Source organism: Bidens hawaiensis, unplaced genomic scaffold, assembly GCF_021521415.1.
Source record: "Bidens hawaiensis isolate Kalapana, Puna unplaced genomic scaffold, B.hawaiensis_p1.1 tig00026376_1, whole genome shotgun sequence".
Taxonomy (NCBI): Eukaryota; Viridiplantae; Streptophyta; class Magnoliopsida; order Asterales; family Asteraceae; genus Bidens; species Bidens hawaiensis.
Window position 1 is genome coordinate 187,016 of NW_027494242.1, and position 18,499 is coordinate 205,514.

At 35.1% G+C, this 18,499-nt stretch overlaps 1 protein-coding gene across 1 annotated transcript; it reads left to right on the top strand.

Moving 5' to 3' along the window:
- Positions 1-15,751: 15,751 nt before the first annotated feature.
- On the top strand, positions 15,752-17,583 carry LOC143573309 (thylakoid lumenal 15 kDa protein 1, chloroplastic-like). Its single transcript, XM_077058222.1, has 8 exons — positions 15,752-15,829; positions 15,903-16,034; positions 16,126-16,221; positions 16,284-16,356; positions 16,998-17,059; positions 17,131-17,212; positions 17,291-17,351; positions 17,432-17,583. The coding sequence occupies exons 1-8, from the start codon at positions 15,752-15,754 to the stop codon at positions 17,481-17,483; spliced, it is 636 nt and encodes a 211-aa protein (XP_076914337.1). The 3' UTR covers positions 17,484-17,583.
- The last annotated feature ends 916 nt before the right edge of the window (positions 17,584-18,499 follow it).

Here is an 18,499-nt window from a genome sequence, read left to right on the forward strand (position 1 = left end):
AAAACTTTAGTTTATAATAAACCGTTTCTAACAAGCTCGTTAGAAAATTTAAATATTTAGATAAATATTTTAAGGCATCGATTTATAAAATAATACGTATTTAACACTCATGTTAAAACCGTTACGTTTACACAAAACATTCATTTATTTTATAACATTAACCTGTTTCCAACGCGCATGTTAGAATGTCAAACGTTTACAAAACATTTTAACCAATGTGGGTTAAGAAAATACACAATTTTTAACACGCTCATTAGAGAGTAAAAGTGTATAAGCCTTTATTATTTAACAATAATGATATTTTCTAAATGTTTGTTAAAACTAAACGTACGCAAACGTTTTATGGTTTAGAAAATATATTTTCTAAGACGCACATTAGAAAATACATGTTCCAAAACATTTGAAACCAATATTATTTAGCAAATAATAATTTCTAACACGCTTGTTAGAAAGATAAAACGTTGACAAATGTTTTATTATATGGGTTTTCAAAAAATACCTTTTTCTAACATACTCATTAAAAAAAATTAAGTGATTCAAAATGCATTATGAAACATTTATATATTTTTATATATGATTCGACTTAACAAAACATAACCAAAACCATAAACTCGAATGTGTTTAATCAAAACAGTCATTTTCGGATTCTATATTGTTCTCCAATAGTTAATCCGACTCATTTTTATGCATACATGATTTGTTTGAAAAATTATAACGAAAGTTTTTCAAATAGACATCTATTTTTAACCATTACGATAATCCAAGATTCTCATATTGTTGTTACTTTAAAATAATAGATTGCTCTAAGAATTCTAGATCCTCAGATTCTTAAAATAACGTTACTCGATTATGATGATGTCATTTTTTTCTGAAAAATAAACTATGCTAAGTTAGTTTTTCGGAAATATTAATAGTGGTCGCTCCCACTAAATTAAAGTTACGCAAAACTTTTTAATCCGAACTCTCGAATTAACACACCGAAGGTGTTCTAAGTCCAACTTTGAAGGGACCAAACAATGGGTTTTTCCAAGAGTTTAGCGTTAAAAAATCCGAATTGTAACCGGTTTCCGTTTCTACAAAGTCACTCATTTGAATAGAAACGAAAAAAAATGTTTTTTAAAAACGCAACCGCGTGAAACAAAACTAGTTTGAGTCACATGAGAATATTTTGAATACACGAACGGTGATTTTTAAACAAATTGTTTTAAGATTGTAGAAAACCGTTCGCGTATAAAAATAAAACACTTTAATAAAATGATTACAATACAAGGAATCAAACCCATCTAGGAAAGCAAGTAAATTATAATACGAATTACACCAGAAAATATCAAAATTACAATACAATTGAAATAAAATAATGCAAGAAAGGTGTAGAAGAAAAATGGTGTCATGGTCTTTGTTGGCGAGGATCGTGTTTTACACGGGGACCTTAAAACAAATTCCGGGTCTCTCCCCGTTTTGTTTCCCAGGGTACAACGGCCTAAGCAGTATGTACTGCCGGGGAGGGCTCTAGCACCCGAATAGTACCTTAAAGAAAATGATGAAGATGATCAAGAATGTTAGAATTCTTTAGGGAGAAAATTGAAGAAAACACAAGAAAGAATTTGTTATTCTGGTGTTTTTTATGTGTCTACAACCAAGGACCTCCCTTGGTATTTATACTAGTAGAGAGTTGAAACATTCAACCATCATTAAAGAAAAAATGAAACACCTCAATCAACATTAACCAATGCATTTAAGTTTTGACCAAAACTTAATGACATGTTGAATGGTCTTGATTAAATCAAAGGAGTTTCAACTAATCATATAAAATAAAAGAATTCACAATTAAAAAATATTTTATTTACATAAAATTTTCCAACAAAAACACCCGAGACATTCAATGTTCGACTTTTGCCAATGCTCGGCTTTTGCCAACGCTTGGGTTTTTTTACTTTTGGCATAGTAACAAATGTAGCTGAATCCGACCTTAATCATGTCGACTATCGACTCACCACCGCAAGGTCCAGGACCTACAACGCTTAGGTTTTACTAGCGCCTGATTTTATCGATTCACAGTCGCAGCGCCGGGGACCGACAACGCTTAAGTTTTACCGACCGAATAAACGTCATTTTATATATTTCATTTTTTATATATGTTAATTGGCAAATTTATTTTTTGGGTTTTACGCTTGGATTTTACCAAACGAATGTAACCGAAGCCGTGCAAATTCGCGTCGACTCGCTGTAGCGAAGACCGAGATGCAATGCTCGGATTTTACCAACGTCCGGTTCCACCAGCCGAATAAATGTCGTTTTAAATGTTTTATTTGCTTATGTGTTGCCAAAGCCGATTGCTTGAGTTTTGCCAAAGTTGCTTATACCGTAACGAACGTAGTTGATATTGACCGAATTCGTGTCGACTCGCTGTTGTAACGCCTGGTTTTTTCCCTCATGGTTTTGCCAATGCTCGGGTTTTACCAACCGAACAAATATCGTTTAAATATTTTAGTTTTTATATGTTACTCAACTGAACCCGCATTAGTGTACCAATACGATGCAAGGGGTACACAAATAGATCCGACCTACTTGGCAGAATCATACATGAACCTGTGAAAAAAAATATGTGATCAATCTAAAACATAAAAGGCAAGTCATTTTCATTAAATATTAATGCAGCTTCAATGTGACAGCTTTATGATAATAGTTTTTACCTTTAACTTTATCGATTGCAAAAATTGAAGTAAATTTAGGGCCATGGAGTAAAATAAAGAGAGTACGATTGGAGGTTTATAAAATTCACATAAATGGCTGCTCGATCTACTAGGCAGTGGCGGATCTAAACTAAACCGAGTTAGGGTTTGAGAGATAATCAGCCTTTTGAGTTATATTTTCCGATTAATATAAACGAGAGTTATTCGTTTACTTAGTGTTTGATTATTGGTCGGGGACTTGACTAACTTGGTTATAGACCAATATGATTATTTTCTTTGAATTTTCATTTAAAAAGATTGTTCATATGACTTTGCTGTTTCATCTTCCAAGTTCTCCAATTTCAGAAGAAACAAAATTGAAACCATCAACCCATAATCAATTTCAATTTACACATAAACCCTAAATCCCTAATGAATTTCAATTTATACATAAACCCTAAATCCTGAATCAATAACAATTTACAATTTACATTATCCAAATATCCAATAAACCATAATCAATCATTCAAGCATAGTGGTAGGAGGCTTGAGTTCTCTAATAGAGACCCAAGTTCGATCCCCACTTGCAACACTTTGGGTGGGATATTAACAATGAAAGATTTGAGCTAGGCCTTTGTAGAGCCCATTCACGATGTATAAGTCTTTTGTATTTGTTAGCTTAATTCATGATTGTAATATTTTATATTTCCGTTTAATTTGTTTTGTTTGGGCCCGAGGCCTTTGTAGCAATGTTGTAAAAGTAGGTTTACAAGGCCAAGTACTCCCTGACTACTCGCTACAAGGTATGTCATCGAGGGGAGTTTCTTTAACTCCGCCTAGTTACTAAGAATGGATCAGAGATGGTCAATCTCAGCTATAATTACATTTAGTTTATGGACTTGAGCCGATTTTGACTTAAAAAATAAAAAATAATTCTTATTTCTATAATATTAAAGAACAAATATCATTTTTTAATTTATGATTAGTAATTCTTAGAATAATTTACTGTGTATTTCTTCTATTTATATTGATATTTACATATTTTGTTATAAATATTAGTAAAATAATTATATTTGACATATATATAATATACAAAAAATTAGTTTTCTTTATATTTACCATGTCCGAGTACTCTCGAAGTACTCCCCGAGTACTCCGAGTACACCCAACTCCCCAGTTAACCGCCTAGGGTCCGCCTAGCGACTTTTGCAACCTTGCTTTGTAAACAAGGCCATTGGGCCATTATGTATGAAAGAAAGGTGCACATGCTTTAACTATACATAATGCAAGGATAACCATGCACTCCCAATCTCTTACCAATTCAAAATTCTTTCACTTTCTCTCTCCTTCTTATCCCCTCAACAACTTTTCACTTATAGTAAATAATTAAATACACAAGATTCGGGATCCTTTGTGTTGCTAGTGATTTCCGCTAGCTAACAACACGGATTGATCCAAGAATAGTTGTGAGCTCCGTTGATATATGACCTACATTGGTATAAGAGCTTCGGCTAGACTAGTTGTGGTTCTTGGGTCACAACCGTGGATTTTGGTCTTGTTTAGGTGCTTATCGAGGGTGTGTAAAAGTTCTAAGGGCTATTTTGTTTGGGGCCTTGTTCTAGCCAAAAAGGGCATTTTTGTGAAGATTACGTTTGCAATTCTGTATCGTCAGGTACTTAATCACAATCTCATTGGTGAGACAATCACAATCGCACTTGTGACATAAATCGCAATCACATTTGTGTGACAGTCACAATCGCATTTGTTTCAAAATCGGAATTGCAATCACCTTCGCAATCGCATCCCCATCGGTAATCGCATTCGCTCACAAATCGCATTCGCATTCAAATCGCATCCATCCAGAATCGCAACCTTGTTCAGAATTGCAAATTTCCAGAATCGCAAACCTTCAGAATCGCATTTTGACCAGAATCACATTACTGTTCACTTTGCAATCGCCTTACTATTAATTGTGATTGTGATTCAAAATACTTAGAATTTTCAATATTTCTGCCGATTTCAAATCTGATTTCTAAATGGCTTCATACACGATTTCTGAATCTGAAATAATGTTAAAGAGTTTCTTGATGCTTGAACATGAATATGGAACCTTTAATAAACCACCCCGAATCTTAGGGTATGATAACAACTTTGAAGAATGGGAGTTGAGGTTTAAGAACTTTACTAGAAAAAATGATTATTGGATTATAAGATCAATTGAGAATGGACCTCACAGACCAACAACTGTGGCAGATGGTGTTAAAGTTGATGCTCCTGTCATGGCTCTTACACAAAGTGGTCTCCAAAATATGTTTGAAGATCAAAAAGCTTATGGTTACCTTAGCATGTGTCTAGCCACCAAGATCACTCAAAGCATTAGAGAATGTACTACTGCAAAGCAACTTTGGGATGCTTTAGTTGAGAAGTTTGAGGGAAATTTAGACATGAGGGAAAGCCGAAAAGAAATGTTAGGGCAAAACCATTACATTATTCATTGAGATATTTGAAGCTTTGAATACAAGAATGAGAAGTGCTGGTATTATTCGTTAGATGTCTGAAGTCAACATAAGTTGTTAAACTCACTGCCATATACTTGGAACAACAATGTGACTACAATAAAGATATCCAAGGATATGAGCACAACAACTCGGATGGACTTAAATCTCTACCATAAGATCTTTTGAGATGGACGGGAAGCTCAGAATGAACAACCATATTAGCTCTCTTAATCAAGCAGGTGCGTTTACAGGTTCAAGAGTTGGAGCTGCTTTTCTAACTCAATCACACCCAACTGTTCATGCTGTTGATGGAGTTCAAGCCTCAAGGGTTCAATATGCAACTCAAGCCGAACCAAACAAAGCCTTCATTTCATCTACTGGCTCTTCTAGTTCAGTAACTCAAAATTCCATTCAAGATATTGTGAATCAAGTGGTCAATCAAGCCCTTATGGCTCATGGTCTGAATCAACATTCAAGCAGTTCAAGTAGCTCCAACAAATCCATTCTTCAAGTTGAAGACTGCCACATTTCACTATTCCATGCCTTCATAGCTAGTCGCAAAGAACTGTTGAAAGGAAAGCTCTTGCAACCGTCATTTACTCAAGGGGATCTGCCAGAGATTAATGAACAAAATCTTAAGAGATTGGATATAAAGTACCAAATGGCTATGGCAGTTCACTGGGCTACAAGCTTTATCAAGAAATATGGAAAGAACAGATTTGGTGCTACTGCCGGAAATAACAACATTGGGTTTTGCCTTCCTTGTTACAACTGTAATGAAGCCAGGCACTTTGCAAGAGAGTGCACAAACCTAAAGAAACCTGCTGTGAGGTAAAGATTGTGGATGTGACTGAAGGTGAGGGCGGTTAAGGTTCTGGTGCTGGGGGTAGAAGGTTTGTGTAGAACAGTTCATCTGGAGGTCATGGAGTTCCAAGGACTTATCAAGGGAAATCCAAAGCAAATGGAAAAGCTTTGTTGACGCAATCGGGTGAATCTTTTGAACCCGACTGGATGGCACAAATGAGCGAGCTGATGATGCCAATTAACTTTGTTGGGGTGACTTTTGTGAATGGAAATGATGCGTCAACAAGTTATGCAGGTGGAAGTAGCCAAGCAAACACAGTCATTCCCGAGGTACACACACATTTATGCTCTAAACTATGTGTTGAAAAAGTAGAATACTATAGAGCCCATAATGCTGGAATGTTAGAAGAACTTATTGGGCTTAAATATCAAAATCAGGAGTATAAGAAAGTTGAAAAGATATTTATTGATAGAATTAAGACTCATCATGATGGCATGACAAACTTACATCTACAATTATTTGAAGCAACTTTACAAATTGATGGTCATAAAAAAACAAGTAAATAAGTTAAATGTTAAAATTGAAGAACTTAAGTTGGATCTTTCCAAAAGAAAGATAACTGTAGATAAGTTTGAAATGACTTCTGATAAGTTAAATGGTATAATTGGTTCACAAATAGGGGTTAAACAAATGAGGGGTATTTTATATGAATATGAGGTTGTTCCACCACCATTTAATCATAACTACATATCCCTACCCCACTTTAGTTTTAACACTCCTCAAGTAGACGAAATATTCTATGGAATTGGTCATGTACCAAAGCCTAAGATATTCGTCCCTGAGGTATCTATGACTGTAGATCCAATTAGTGAAATAGTGAGTACTAGTGGCAGTTCATCTTGTTCAATAGGTGGTTTAGGAGATAAGGCATCAGTGGAAGATGGCATGAGTAGTGAAAAAAATGGCGTTTTAAATTCACTTTTTGAGTGTGATGTGAATTCAAGGCAATCAAATGTTAAATCTATTTGTACTAATAATGTTTCTATTTCCATGAAAAATACATTAAACTCATCTTCGAATATTAATGTTGATATTTGTGACAATGTTGATGTTGGCATTGCTCATGATATTTGGATGAAAATATTGATGTTGTTTCTGATATTGGTTGTGTTAACTTGTGTAATGATTCGTGTGCTCAATATTGTGTAAATATAATTAAGAATGTTAATATGAACATACCAAGTTGCTCATCATCAAGTTGTGAGATTAAGGATAATTCATTTAAAAGTAAAGTATTTGAGAATGTTAATCAAGCTAGTACTTCTAGTAAATATGTTCCACCTTGGAAAAGATCATTTTCTCAGACAACTAATCATAAATAGAACCCCCAATCTTATAACTCCACTTATGATAACTACTATGGCCATCGAAAACAAACTAATTTTGAGTCTTATTACACAAATGTTTTTGATGATCGTGGTAAGAAATTTTATGGAAAACACAGTCATGTTCCATTATTTCAAAGATCACCTACTCCTCACCATCAACATTCTTATGATTTTGATGAGTCTTATGGTGTTCAAAGTAGGAAATGCTGCTTTGTGTGTGGCAATCAATCTCACCTTGCAAGCACTGGTTTGAGCAACAAAAAGACATTCAGGAGCAGCTTAATCAGTCCCGATCTACATCTACTAGCAGCTCTGGATCAAAGACTGATCATGTTGAAAGTGAAACCAGTGAAATGGATGTGAGATCCAAGGTTAATAAAAAGCAAGAAAAAAAGAAAACCATTTTGGAGAACCAAAAGGGAAAATAAAGAAAGAAATCCAAAGTTTGAAAGATTTGAGGATTGAGTTTTGAAAACAAAGAAAACAAAGTCCAATACGATTAAAAACAAGGAACATGTTTTTGTTTGGGTTCCTAAGGACTATTCTTCAAGTGATGACTCACCAGGAAATAAATTGTTTTCAGGAAATAAAATAAAATTTAAAGATTTTATTGTTAACCTTCCAGAGATAGATTTGTCTCGGAAACCCATGTCTAATTGATTGCTTATGGCATGTAGTGTACACCCCGGCTTAAGCGGAAACGCCCGAGTGTGACGTACAGATTGTCTAAAACACATGTGATACTATTAAGTGACAATATCATTAATTGATTTAAACATCATATACAAAAGTTTGTAAACAAAGAATACAAGAAAATATAAATACAACTATACATTTTATCCATTTGTTTAAATAACCTAAGTCTAGTGTCTTCTTCAAGTATCATCCTCTAATGCTTGTACATGTAGCATATGTATAAAATAATGTCAACTATATGAATAGTTGGTGAGTTCCCACAATTTGATATAAATATATAAAACCGTACAATTCATGAACAAGTGATAAACGAGCAAGTAAGATCATTTCCAGTTGGTATCAACCAACGTACTCGGATAATCGCGCAAGTAAGGTCTTTTCCAGTTGGTAATAACCAACATACTCGGATAATGAGGCCCTTTTCCACTCATAACAAAATGATCCTGAGTGCAAAGGGGAGCGTATTATCATACTTATTGAGGCTATCACGTGCAAGTAAATTCGAGAAAATAATCAAGTAACACACAAGTCCATATAGTGAATTGTAGTTTGTAAGCGAAATCATAATACTTTGAATTTGTAATAAAATACATAAGCTACCCCAAAAGTAATAAAAGAGTTAAAAAGAGGGTGTGAGAAACTCACCTTGAAATCGAAGATAAACATGCAATTAAAAGCCGAAAGCACGATAACGAAACCAAAACAACCGAAAGTGCGCAAAAGAATCCGAAACGATTGACTTATGGAACGGGAAAGAAAAAGTTGTAAAGATTTGGTTAACGGGATTTAAGCATTATTTTAATATATTTTTTTAGTATTTTGTGGCATTATAATATTATATTAAATTTAAGTTTTAATGTATTTTAAATGGTAAAAATATCTTGAATAATATTTATGTTAACGAATTAAAGTTAAAGAATTTAAAAGCTAACAAAACATTAAGCTTTTTTAATGGTTTAATGAATTATAAGCTAACGAATTAATGTTTAACGAATTTAAAACGAATTAATATTACCGAAATCAGGTTTAACGGACGAATTAATATTAACCAGTTAATGATTTATTAATATTTCTTAATTATAAGATTACTAAGTTTGAATGTTATAACGTTTACAAAATTTGTTGTTAACGATATATTTTATTTTGAAAATGAAGGTGTTAACGAATTACAAAGTTTAACAAAAAATAAATAAATATATAAATGTTTTAAAAGTTTTAACGAAACTTGACGGGTTTGGAAGATTGGTTTTTAGATGAAAACAATAAAATTAATTTATAATAAATTTTATTTAACTTAAAATAATTTTATTTGAATTTTAATAATTTTTAATGATTTTTATTAATTTTATTTTGATTATAATAATAAGTAAATAAGTTTAAAAAAATAAACCAAAAATATATGTGCTGACCTGGGTTCAAACCCGAGTCTTTGATGCCAAACCCTCAAGACATAACCAGTTGAACTAGCATGTTAATTCATTTAGGTAAAGATAAAAAAAACATAAATAATATCTTCATGTTCACCATCTTCAATCTTAAACTCTAGGCCTACAATTGTCAATTGACACCATGTATGCCAAAATTACGTTGGGGGGTTTTGTTAATCACTGAAAAACTAAGCAAAACCATAAAATACTTACTTGGTATCATTGTGTTTTGACGGAGAACTATGGCTCGCCGGAAAACGACCCTTGACGGAAAAATTACTAGTTTTAGAGAGTGTATTAGATGAAAAGAATGATTGGGACGAGTTTAGATTGATGTTAGGAACCTATTTATAGTGCTAATTGGAGCGTGTATTGTTTAATTGCCTTAATTGCGTTTTCAAGATACGTCCGGTCGTTAATACGATGATTACGGGATAGTTAGGTGATAATATACGTTTTTAGACGATGATTTAGGGTTGCCTGATTTAGGGTCGTGTAAGGCCCCGAACCCGGTAGCCTTACTTTAGCGTCGGATTTACTCATAAACACAGTTCTTACAAATCAGAGTTCATTAAAACTTTCGCGGAATATAAAAACTTTCATGAAACGTTACAACAATCCAAAACTTGCCTTAATTAAACATTCTTGTTTTTCAAAATAAACGTCAATTACATTAAAACATCTTGAGTCTTCAAATGCCAGTCTCCTATTCGCCCACCATGTGCCCGCTCAAGCTAGTTGTCTCATTCTACTCACCTGCGTGCATACTAAAAGTCAGCTACGCTGAGTGAGTTCTAGTTAATCGGACGCCATACAATACATACACATACATACATATCCGAAGATACATATCCATACCTAACTAGTTACCCTTCTGTTCTACATATATACTTACTACCATACATACATACATATCTACAATCACTAACCTCAGTCTACCGAGAGTACGTTCATAGTCCGCCGTCTATACCTGTACTCAAGGTCGTGAACACGTAAAAGGTCCGCAGTCCTTACCTATGTTCACCATTTATGGTACGTGCAAGGTCCGCAGTCCTTCCCTATACCATCCTACATCCACAACACGTACAAGGTCCACAGTCCTTCCCTATGTTGCAACCTAAACCATAGCACGTACGAGGTTCGCAGTCCTCCCCTATGCTACCACAATACAAATACAACACTTATAAGGTCCAAAGTCCTTTCCTATGCTGATGCCTATCTATAATACGTATAAGGTCCGCAGTCCTTAACTACGTTGTTGTCTATTATCTGTAACACGTATAAGGCCCACCGTCCCTATCTACGTTTACATCTATCATCTACTTTACGTATTAGGCCCGCAGTCCTTAACTACGTTGTCGTCTATTATCTGTAACACGTATAAGGCCCACCGTCCCTATCTACGTTTACATCTATCATCTACATTACGTATAAGGCCCGCAGTCCTTAGCTACGCCATCACCAGCCGAGTCTATGTCCGACAAAAGCTAGAGGGATTTGCCATCCCAACTTACTATGTCGAACGTAGAACTCACATACCATTCGTGTACCTGTATACACATACTTCACATATACAATAATTACATTATAGCATAAGAACACTCTAGGCGTTCTTTACATCATTCATTTAACAACCATACCTCTTGTCGATACGTGCAATATCCGAAGATCGTTCACGCCCCGACAAGTATTCATTTGTAATGTTCATACATCTTCGATATATAATATTCGTACCTTTATTTTTGACCTGACAGTACGCGCAATATCCGAAGATCGTTCGCGTACCGACAAGCAATCATTCATATCCATCACATATATCACATATGGCATACACTTATCACTTAGGATAAATGTATTAACAACACATCGAGTATGCACACAGCCCCGAAAACATAACACATAAATGGGGCTAGAAACTCACCTGAATCCTGTTACGCTCTCCGTTAATCGTTATTCCCTTCTTGAGCTGTGCACGGCTAACTGTATAATATTTACATGTATCAATTAACTACTACTACTCATGTTGTATTTCTATCTTTATACAACCCACAACGAATGGGGGTCCGGGGGGCAGCGCCCCTGGCAGCGGGGTCTAGGGGCGGCAGCCCCTAGCAGGGTCCAAGGGGCAGAGCCCCTGGCTGGGGTCGAGCTGCCAGGTCAGCTTGGTAAAATTTTATTTACATTAACTGTCTTAACACATTTTCCATTAGGTTTTCAATTTATTTTCTAATCGAACTTGACTTTAGGCGAAGTTAAACCTTAGGCGAACTTAGCTTTAGGCGAAGTTATCAGTCAGGCGAACTTGGCCGTAGGCGAAGTTATCACTTAGGCGAACTTGGCCTTAGGCGAAGTTACCAATTAGGCGAACTTGGCCTTAGGCGAAGTTACCAATTAGGCGAACTTGGCCTTAGGCGAAGTTACCAGTTAGGCGAACTTGGCCGTAGGCGAAGTTGTCATCAGGCGAACTTAGCTTTTCAGGCGAAGTTCATCAGGCGAACTTAGCTTTGTAGGCGAAGTTGTCATCAGGCGAACTTAGCTTTGCAGCGAAGTTGTCATCAGGCGAACTTAGCTTTGCAGGCGAAGTTCATCAGGCGAACTTAGCTTGCAGGCGAAGTTGTCCAGCTGCAGGTACTGTTCGTCCTTAAATCCCTTAATCATCTTCGTTTCTTAACCAAATAACTCGATTTAGGTATCCACGGAATCGTCTGACCAGCGCCTACAAACCCCAACCATCAAATCGACCTAACATCGATGTTTAAAGGGTGCGATTTAGGCATATAGGTTACCGGTTCTTTTATCAATCGATTAACCCATCAAATCATATCCATTTTCAGTAAGTTTAGCTTTGTTGGTTTCGTTTTTACCATACAAACACAGATCTATCATTTCTATACTAATCCAAACCTAAACGAACAAGTTCTCGATATAAACGTACCGTAAATGAGTCGAACTACGAACACGAGCTGGTCTTGTTGCTTTGGTTCGTCACGACGATCTAGCACCAACGAGCTCGGGTCCTCGCCTTTGGATCTTGGTTCGGGTTGTGTGTGTTTTGGAGTGTGTAGAGATTAGGATGGATAAATGGATGGAATGGAAAGGATTGGGGTTTAAGGGGGCATTTATACTCCCTTAAGCCCATGGACCGAAGGCCCATATTTCCTTTTGGTCCATATCTAATCCCATCTAATTATCCTACTAAGTCTTCATATTTTGCTATTATTATTATCGTTCCACTAACTCGTTTATTTCACCCGACAAAATAATTAATAAATATTACTTTAGAAATTTCGGGATGTTACAGGTCGCCTGATTGGTATAAAACGAGTCGATTTAACGAATGAAAAACAATAACGAATGTCACATAATCACATGTAACGAAACTTAATGATATATATATATATATATATATATATAGATAGATATATAGAGGAAGGTTAGAATAAGGTTAGAATAAAAAGTGAAAGTTTATATATATATATATATATATATATATATATATATATATATATATATATATATATATATAAAACCGAAAATTCAAAATGGGTCGGGTTTTCGGGTTTGAAAAGTAACGAATGTCACATGTAGGTACAGTCAAGTAGGCATGCCAACAGTATTTGGTACTTAGACAGTGGCTGTACCCAACATATGACGGGAGACGAATCCTTACTTATTGATGTTCAACCATTCGAAGGTGGATCCGTATCTTTCGTAGGTGACATGAGAGGGAAAGTAAAAAAAAGAGGAAAGGTCTCAAATGACACTTTGACTTTTGAGGATGTCAATCTCGTCGAACAACTGAATCACAATATGCTTAATGTCTCTCAAATTTATGATAAGAAATATTTTACATTTCCACAGAAAATGAAAACTTTATTTTAAAACCACGTTTTCACGTCCCCGAGGAATGGATTCTGATGCGTAATCCGAGGCATAATGATGCTCACATACTAGACATGAGAAGTTCGTATTCACTAGATACAGCTTCATGTTTAATATTAAAGGCCTCTGAGAACGATTCATCACTTTGGCATCGACGTAAGTGACTTGTTCCCACAATATTTTAGAATCAACTTGTTTTCAAAAATTGCTTGACATCGATTGTCCACCCTAGTTAATTAATCAATAAAACATGATCGTGACTTGCATTTCCCACTGATTCCTTATGGATTCGACACCTTACTTGCCCTTAGTTTTATAAATATTTTTGATTGACCTTTCGACATCGATCAATGGTTTAACTCTTGGTCCATCAAAAACTGTTTCTTTACGTGCATACATGATGCCGATTGGGCCGGATGCCCCGATACACGATGATCCACGTCCGGATATTGTGTCTATCTTGGGAATAATCTTATCTCTCGGTCGTCTAAAAGGCAAGATACTATATCCGCTCAAGTGCAGAAGTCGAATACCGTTCCGTGACAAATGTTGTAGCTGAAATCAGCTAGTTATGAAATCTCCTATTAGAGCTTCATAAACCGTTATCTATTGCTACTTTGGTATATTGCGATATCGTTAGCGCCATCTATCTCTCTGGCAATCCCGTTCAGCATCAACGCACCAAACATCTCGAATTGAACATTCATTTTGTTCGCGAACAGATTCAACGAGGCAACGTACGGATTCTACATGTGCCCACACGATTTCAAATAGTTGACATCTTCACAAAAGGTCTTCCCAAGCTACTCTTTGACGATTTTCGCTCCAGTCTAAGAATTCGACCTCCTGCTTCGACCACGGGGGAATAAATAGAAGTATATTTAGAATATATTTTGTAATCATTATTAGAGTATAATTGTTCTATAAAAGATACGAATATTCACTCTATAAAAGGGGTTATGTTTATTGAGAACAGAGAGGAAATTATGTTTCATATTCTTTCAATAACATGATCGCTTCCAGTGCCGAAGCAGAGTACGCAAGGAGGGTAGCTAATTTTGTAGTTGAGGTTAACTCCATGCTCCTCTTTGCAATGCCACTATCGTTACAGTGACAACGTTTCCGCCGCGCATTTGCCTGAAAATCAGTTCAACATAAAAAAACTAAGCATGTGTAGATCGATATTCACTTTGTTTAAGAGAAGGCTCAATCACATTAGAGTTCTTCATATTTCTTCTCTATTTCAATATGCTGACATATTCATCAAGTAGCTACTACCGTATAACTTACTTTAGAGTTTCAGATCCAATTGAAATGCCTGCCCTACCACTGCTTGAACTTACGTGATATATTAAGAATAATTTTATGTAATTAAGATTTTGTAATTAGTTTTAGCATATAATTTATAATAATATATTGTTATTCCTTCTCCTGTAGTGTAATGAGCTTTTGTAATTGTACACTACTGAAAGATTGGTCTGACACAATCTTTATTTTACAAAAACAGTTACATTAGACCGAATGCAACGTTTTATTACATAGTGCAATTTTTTTTTTCAAATGCAATCTTTTAAAAATGTTACATTTGAAAGAAACAATTGTATTATCTAACAAAAAGGTTGCATTAGGTCTAATGTAACTTTTTTTTTTTGTAAAATAAAGGTTGCCTTAAACCAATTTTTTTGTAGTGATATTTGTTACATACAATTAATACCATAAATATTTATGTATGTACTCTTCGATAAAAAATACAATAATTTGTCACTTTTCACCCCACATAATTATCAAATTTAAAACTGACTAAAACACTAAAATAAATCATTACCATTAATTTGTTAATTGTTAACTATTAAATATTAAATTGAAAGAAAAAATGACTAAATAATTAAATAGTTAAATTGTTTTAAACAACATTGTACAACAACTGTCTCTTAGGTTATGTGTAGTGGAGGTGTCACCATGCCATGTGGGTAAGATAACGCCACTCACACCACGTCGGGTTATCCATCGAGCGGCGCCATGGCCACTCCCGCCGTCTCCGCAAAGACGCCATCCACAATCCCACTTTTTGGTCTATGATCTAATTGTATGGACTAACCAATAAAATCCAAATCACCTCACTTAAGAGATGACTTGCTATTATAGGTTACATACACGATAACAACTCTTACTAGTTATCTCATATCACATAGTCTTAACAATAAATATTAATTTTTAAATCAATTACACAAGTCTCAAGCTTATAAAATATAAACAACATAAATCAAACTTTGGTTTTATTTATTTATAAAGTATGAAAAATATATATAAAAAAATCCCATGAATTATCTATCTTTATCTTTCTTTCGACAAGGTTGTTTCTCCCCCACAAACTTACTTGACAATGGCGGTTCTCAACTTCAGTTTCCCTTGCTCCAAGCCCTCTCTCCCTATTCTTCAAGTCTCTAATTCTTCTTCACAGGTACTCCTCTCATTTCATGTTTCATCTTATCAACATCAAAGAAAGCACTTAACTATATATATTATATATACAGGTACGAAACCAGATCAAAATATCCACTGATGATTCTTCCATCAAGTTTTCGGAATCCATGTCCAAAGCATGCGTTACAGCTCTTGTTTCTGCTTCACTCTTCTTCGCCATTGATCCTGCTCTTGCATTCAAGGTTTGTTTTTCAACAACGCAGTCGACCGACATCATATATTTATAAGCTAACTTTTAATTTTGATAATGTTTGTTTGTGTGAATTGATCAAGGGTGGAGGACCGTACGGTTTGGAAGTGACGAGAGGGCAGGATCTTACCGGAAAGGATTTTAGCGGCAAGACTTTGATCAAGCAGGATTTTAAAACGGTAATCGTGGATTTTGCAATTTCAAATTGTATTAGAATTTGAAGGTGAGGTTTAATCTGCAGTCCATTTTGAGACAAGCTAATTTCAAGGGTGCAAAGCTGCTTGGAGCAAGCTTCTTTGATGCTGATTTGACAGGTTTCGTTATGTTTTTATCTGCGTATTGTTGTTGGAAGTGTTGTAGTTCACTAGGATTGAAATTTATATGTAGTTTTTCAAATTTACATATATAGACCAGATTTTATATATAAAGTGTTCAAACTTGACTCATCTGGACCAAATAGTGATTGTTCTGGCCGCCTAGGCGTGTTGTTGGTGACCACTACTTTGATTTGGAACTGGACCCTGATAGTAACCCGTTTAGGACCGGGTCATAACCTGTTTATGACCGGGTCAGGCCCAAAATCAGATGGTGAATGGAAGCAAAACTTTGGGCGGGCTAGTGACTCAAGTTTAATATTTTGGTTAAAAGAAAGAATACCGGTTTTTGGCCTGATAGGTACGAGCCGGGACTGGTTATGAACCAGTTTAGAACTCGGTCGGTCCCAAATCGGATAGTGAACTGGCCTTAAAACTTTGGGCTTGTGACCGGTGTAAACAAGCCAAGTCACTCGTGAGCTACTCAAGATCAGCTCGCTAAAAACTCGAATCGAGGCGGTTTAAGTGAGCATCAGCCTAAAAATGAGATTGTTTAATAAACGGGCCTGAGCTTGAGCTTCCTTATCGAGCACGAGTTGGCTCACGAGCCTATTATTTATGTAACTTTTATTTAATTTTAGGAGCTGATCTTTCTGATGCTGATCTGAGAGGCGCAGATTTCTCCTTAGCGAACGTAACAAAGGTTAATGTTCAAGATATAAATTAAATATTTTACCGATCTTTATGACAAATAATTTACACAACATTTTACAGGCGAATTTGACAAATGCCAACTTGGAAGGTGCACTTGTTACAGGGAACACATCTTTCAGAGGATCGGTCATAACAGGCGCAGGTACAATTTCGTTTGGGTATATCATCGTATTCAGTTTTATACTTCTATATGTTTAAAGAACTTTGTTGTTATGTACAGATTTCACTGATGTCCCTCTAAGAGAAGATCAGAAGGAATATCTTTGCAAAATTGCTGATGGGTAATCTACTAAACCTCCAGAGTTTGTTATATTAATTTCTTTGGGTTCTAAAGATGATCACAACTGTTTCTGCATTTTAGGGTGAACCCGACAACGGGCAATGAAACGAGAGAAACATTGTTTTGCAAGTAACCCGTGTAACCGCACTCTCGTTGCATGCCTATTTAGGAGAGATGTTGTTATGAGTTGTGTAAAAATTATATCATTCTTTTAAAAATATTCAAAAGGTTCTTCCTCAATTGTGACTGGATTGAAACTCATCATCTGTTAATGTTATAAAATGTATTACTACTGCTTTTAACAAGGCTTGAACTTTACATCATAAGAATTTTAAATCAGATGTCATTTTGTTTTTTGAGCATGTTGGTCACATCAAGATCCTTGACTAAGTTCGAGCTCGACTAGGCTAGTTTTATGTATTGTGTGAACGTTCTGTTTATGTTTTAAGTAATATGTTTACATATATGCCCTACCTACGCATGTAGCTTTATATAACATCCGGTGGGAGTTTTAATATCAACTTTAAAATGGCAAGTAATAAATATGGATCTCATATCACTCGTTTAGGACTAATCATATTTTGTGTTAAATTCATTAGTAATCAAAATAAAACTTCCACCAAAGATATGCTAGATAGCCTCTTAAAATGATTTTAAAAAGCAACCTTTGAATTGGTTAGTGATAAATTGTGTTTGGTTCAATAAAAAAGATACATTTTAGTGGTTCTTATAGTTTCTTAATGAATAAGTTTAAGAAGCATACTGAATGACTCATAGATTTATTAATCAAAACTTTTAATAATTCAGCACAAGATTGTAGGGGTGAGCAAGATAAGGATCAGACCGTTGAAACCCGGTTATCCTATTCGCAAAACCCTTAATTAGACCTGAATATATAAAATGAGTTGGGTTGGGTTGAGGGTATTTAAATTTCACCTTAAAGGGTAAAAGGGTTTCAAGGGTCCTACCCTTTTTCAAACCTTTAACCTTTTTACTAGTTTCTAGATAGATATACATAGATTCGCGATTAATCTGAAATTTAAGAGAGATTTGTATTTCATATATGATTCATACGAAATTTCCCAACTACCAAGAAAAATAAAAATAAAGGGTCCTACAACTGACTGGAAACATATATATGGGAATCAC

Excerpts from the sequence above, each read along its gene's own strand:
- LOC143573309 (XM_077058222.1), top strand. The coding sequence starts at position 15,752 with ATGGCGGTTCTCAACTTCAGTTTCCCTTGCTCCAAGCCCTCTCTCCCT. Across the intron at positions 17,060-17,130 it reads CCTTAGCGAACGTAACAAAG|GCGAATTTGACAAATGCCAA; the intron begins GTTAATGTTCAA and ends AACATTTTACAG. Across the intron at positions 17,352-17,431 it reads CTTTGCAAAATTGCTGATGG|GGTGAACCCGACAACGGGCA; the intron begins GTAATCTACTAA and ends TCTGCATTTTAG.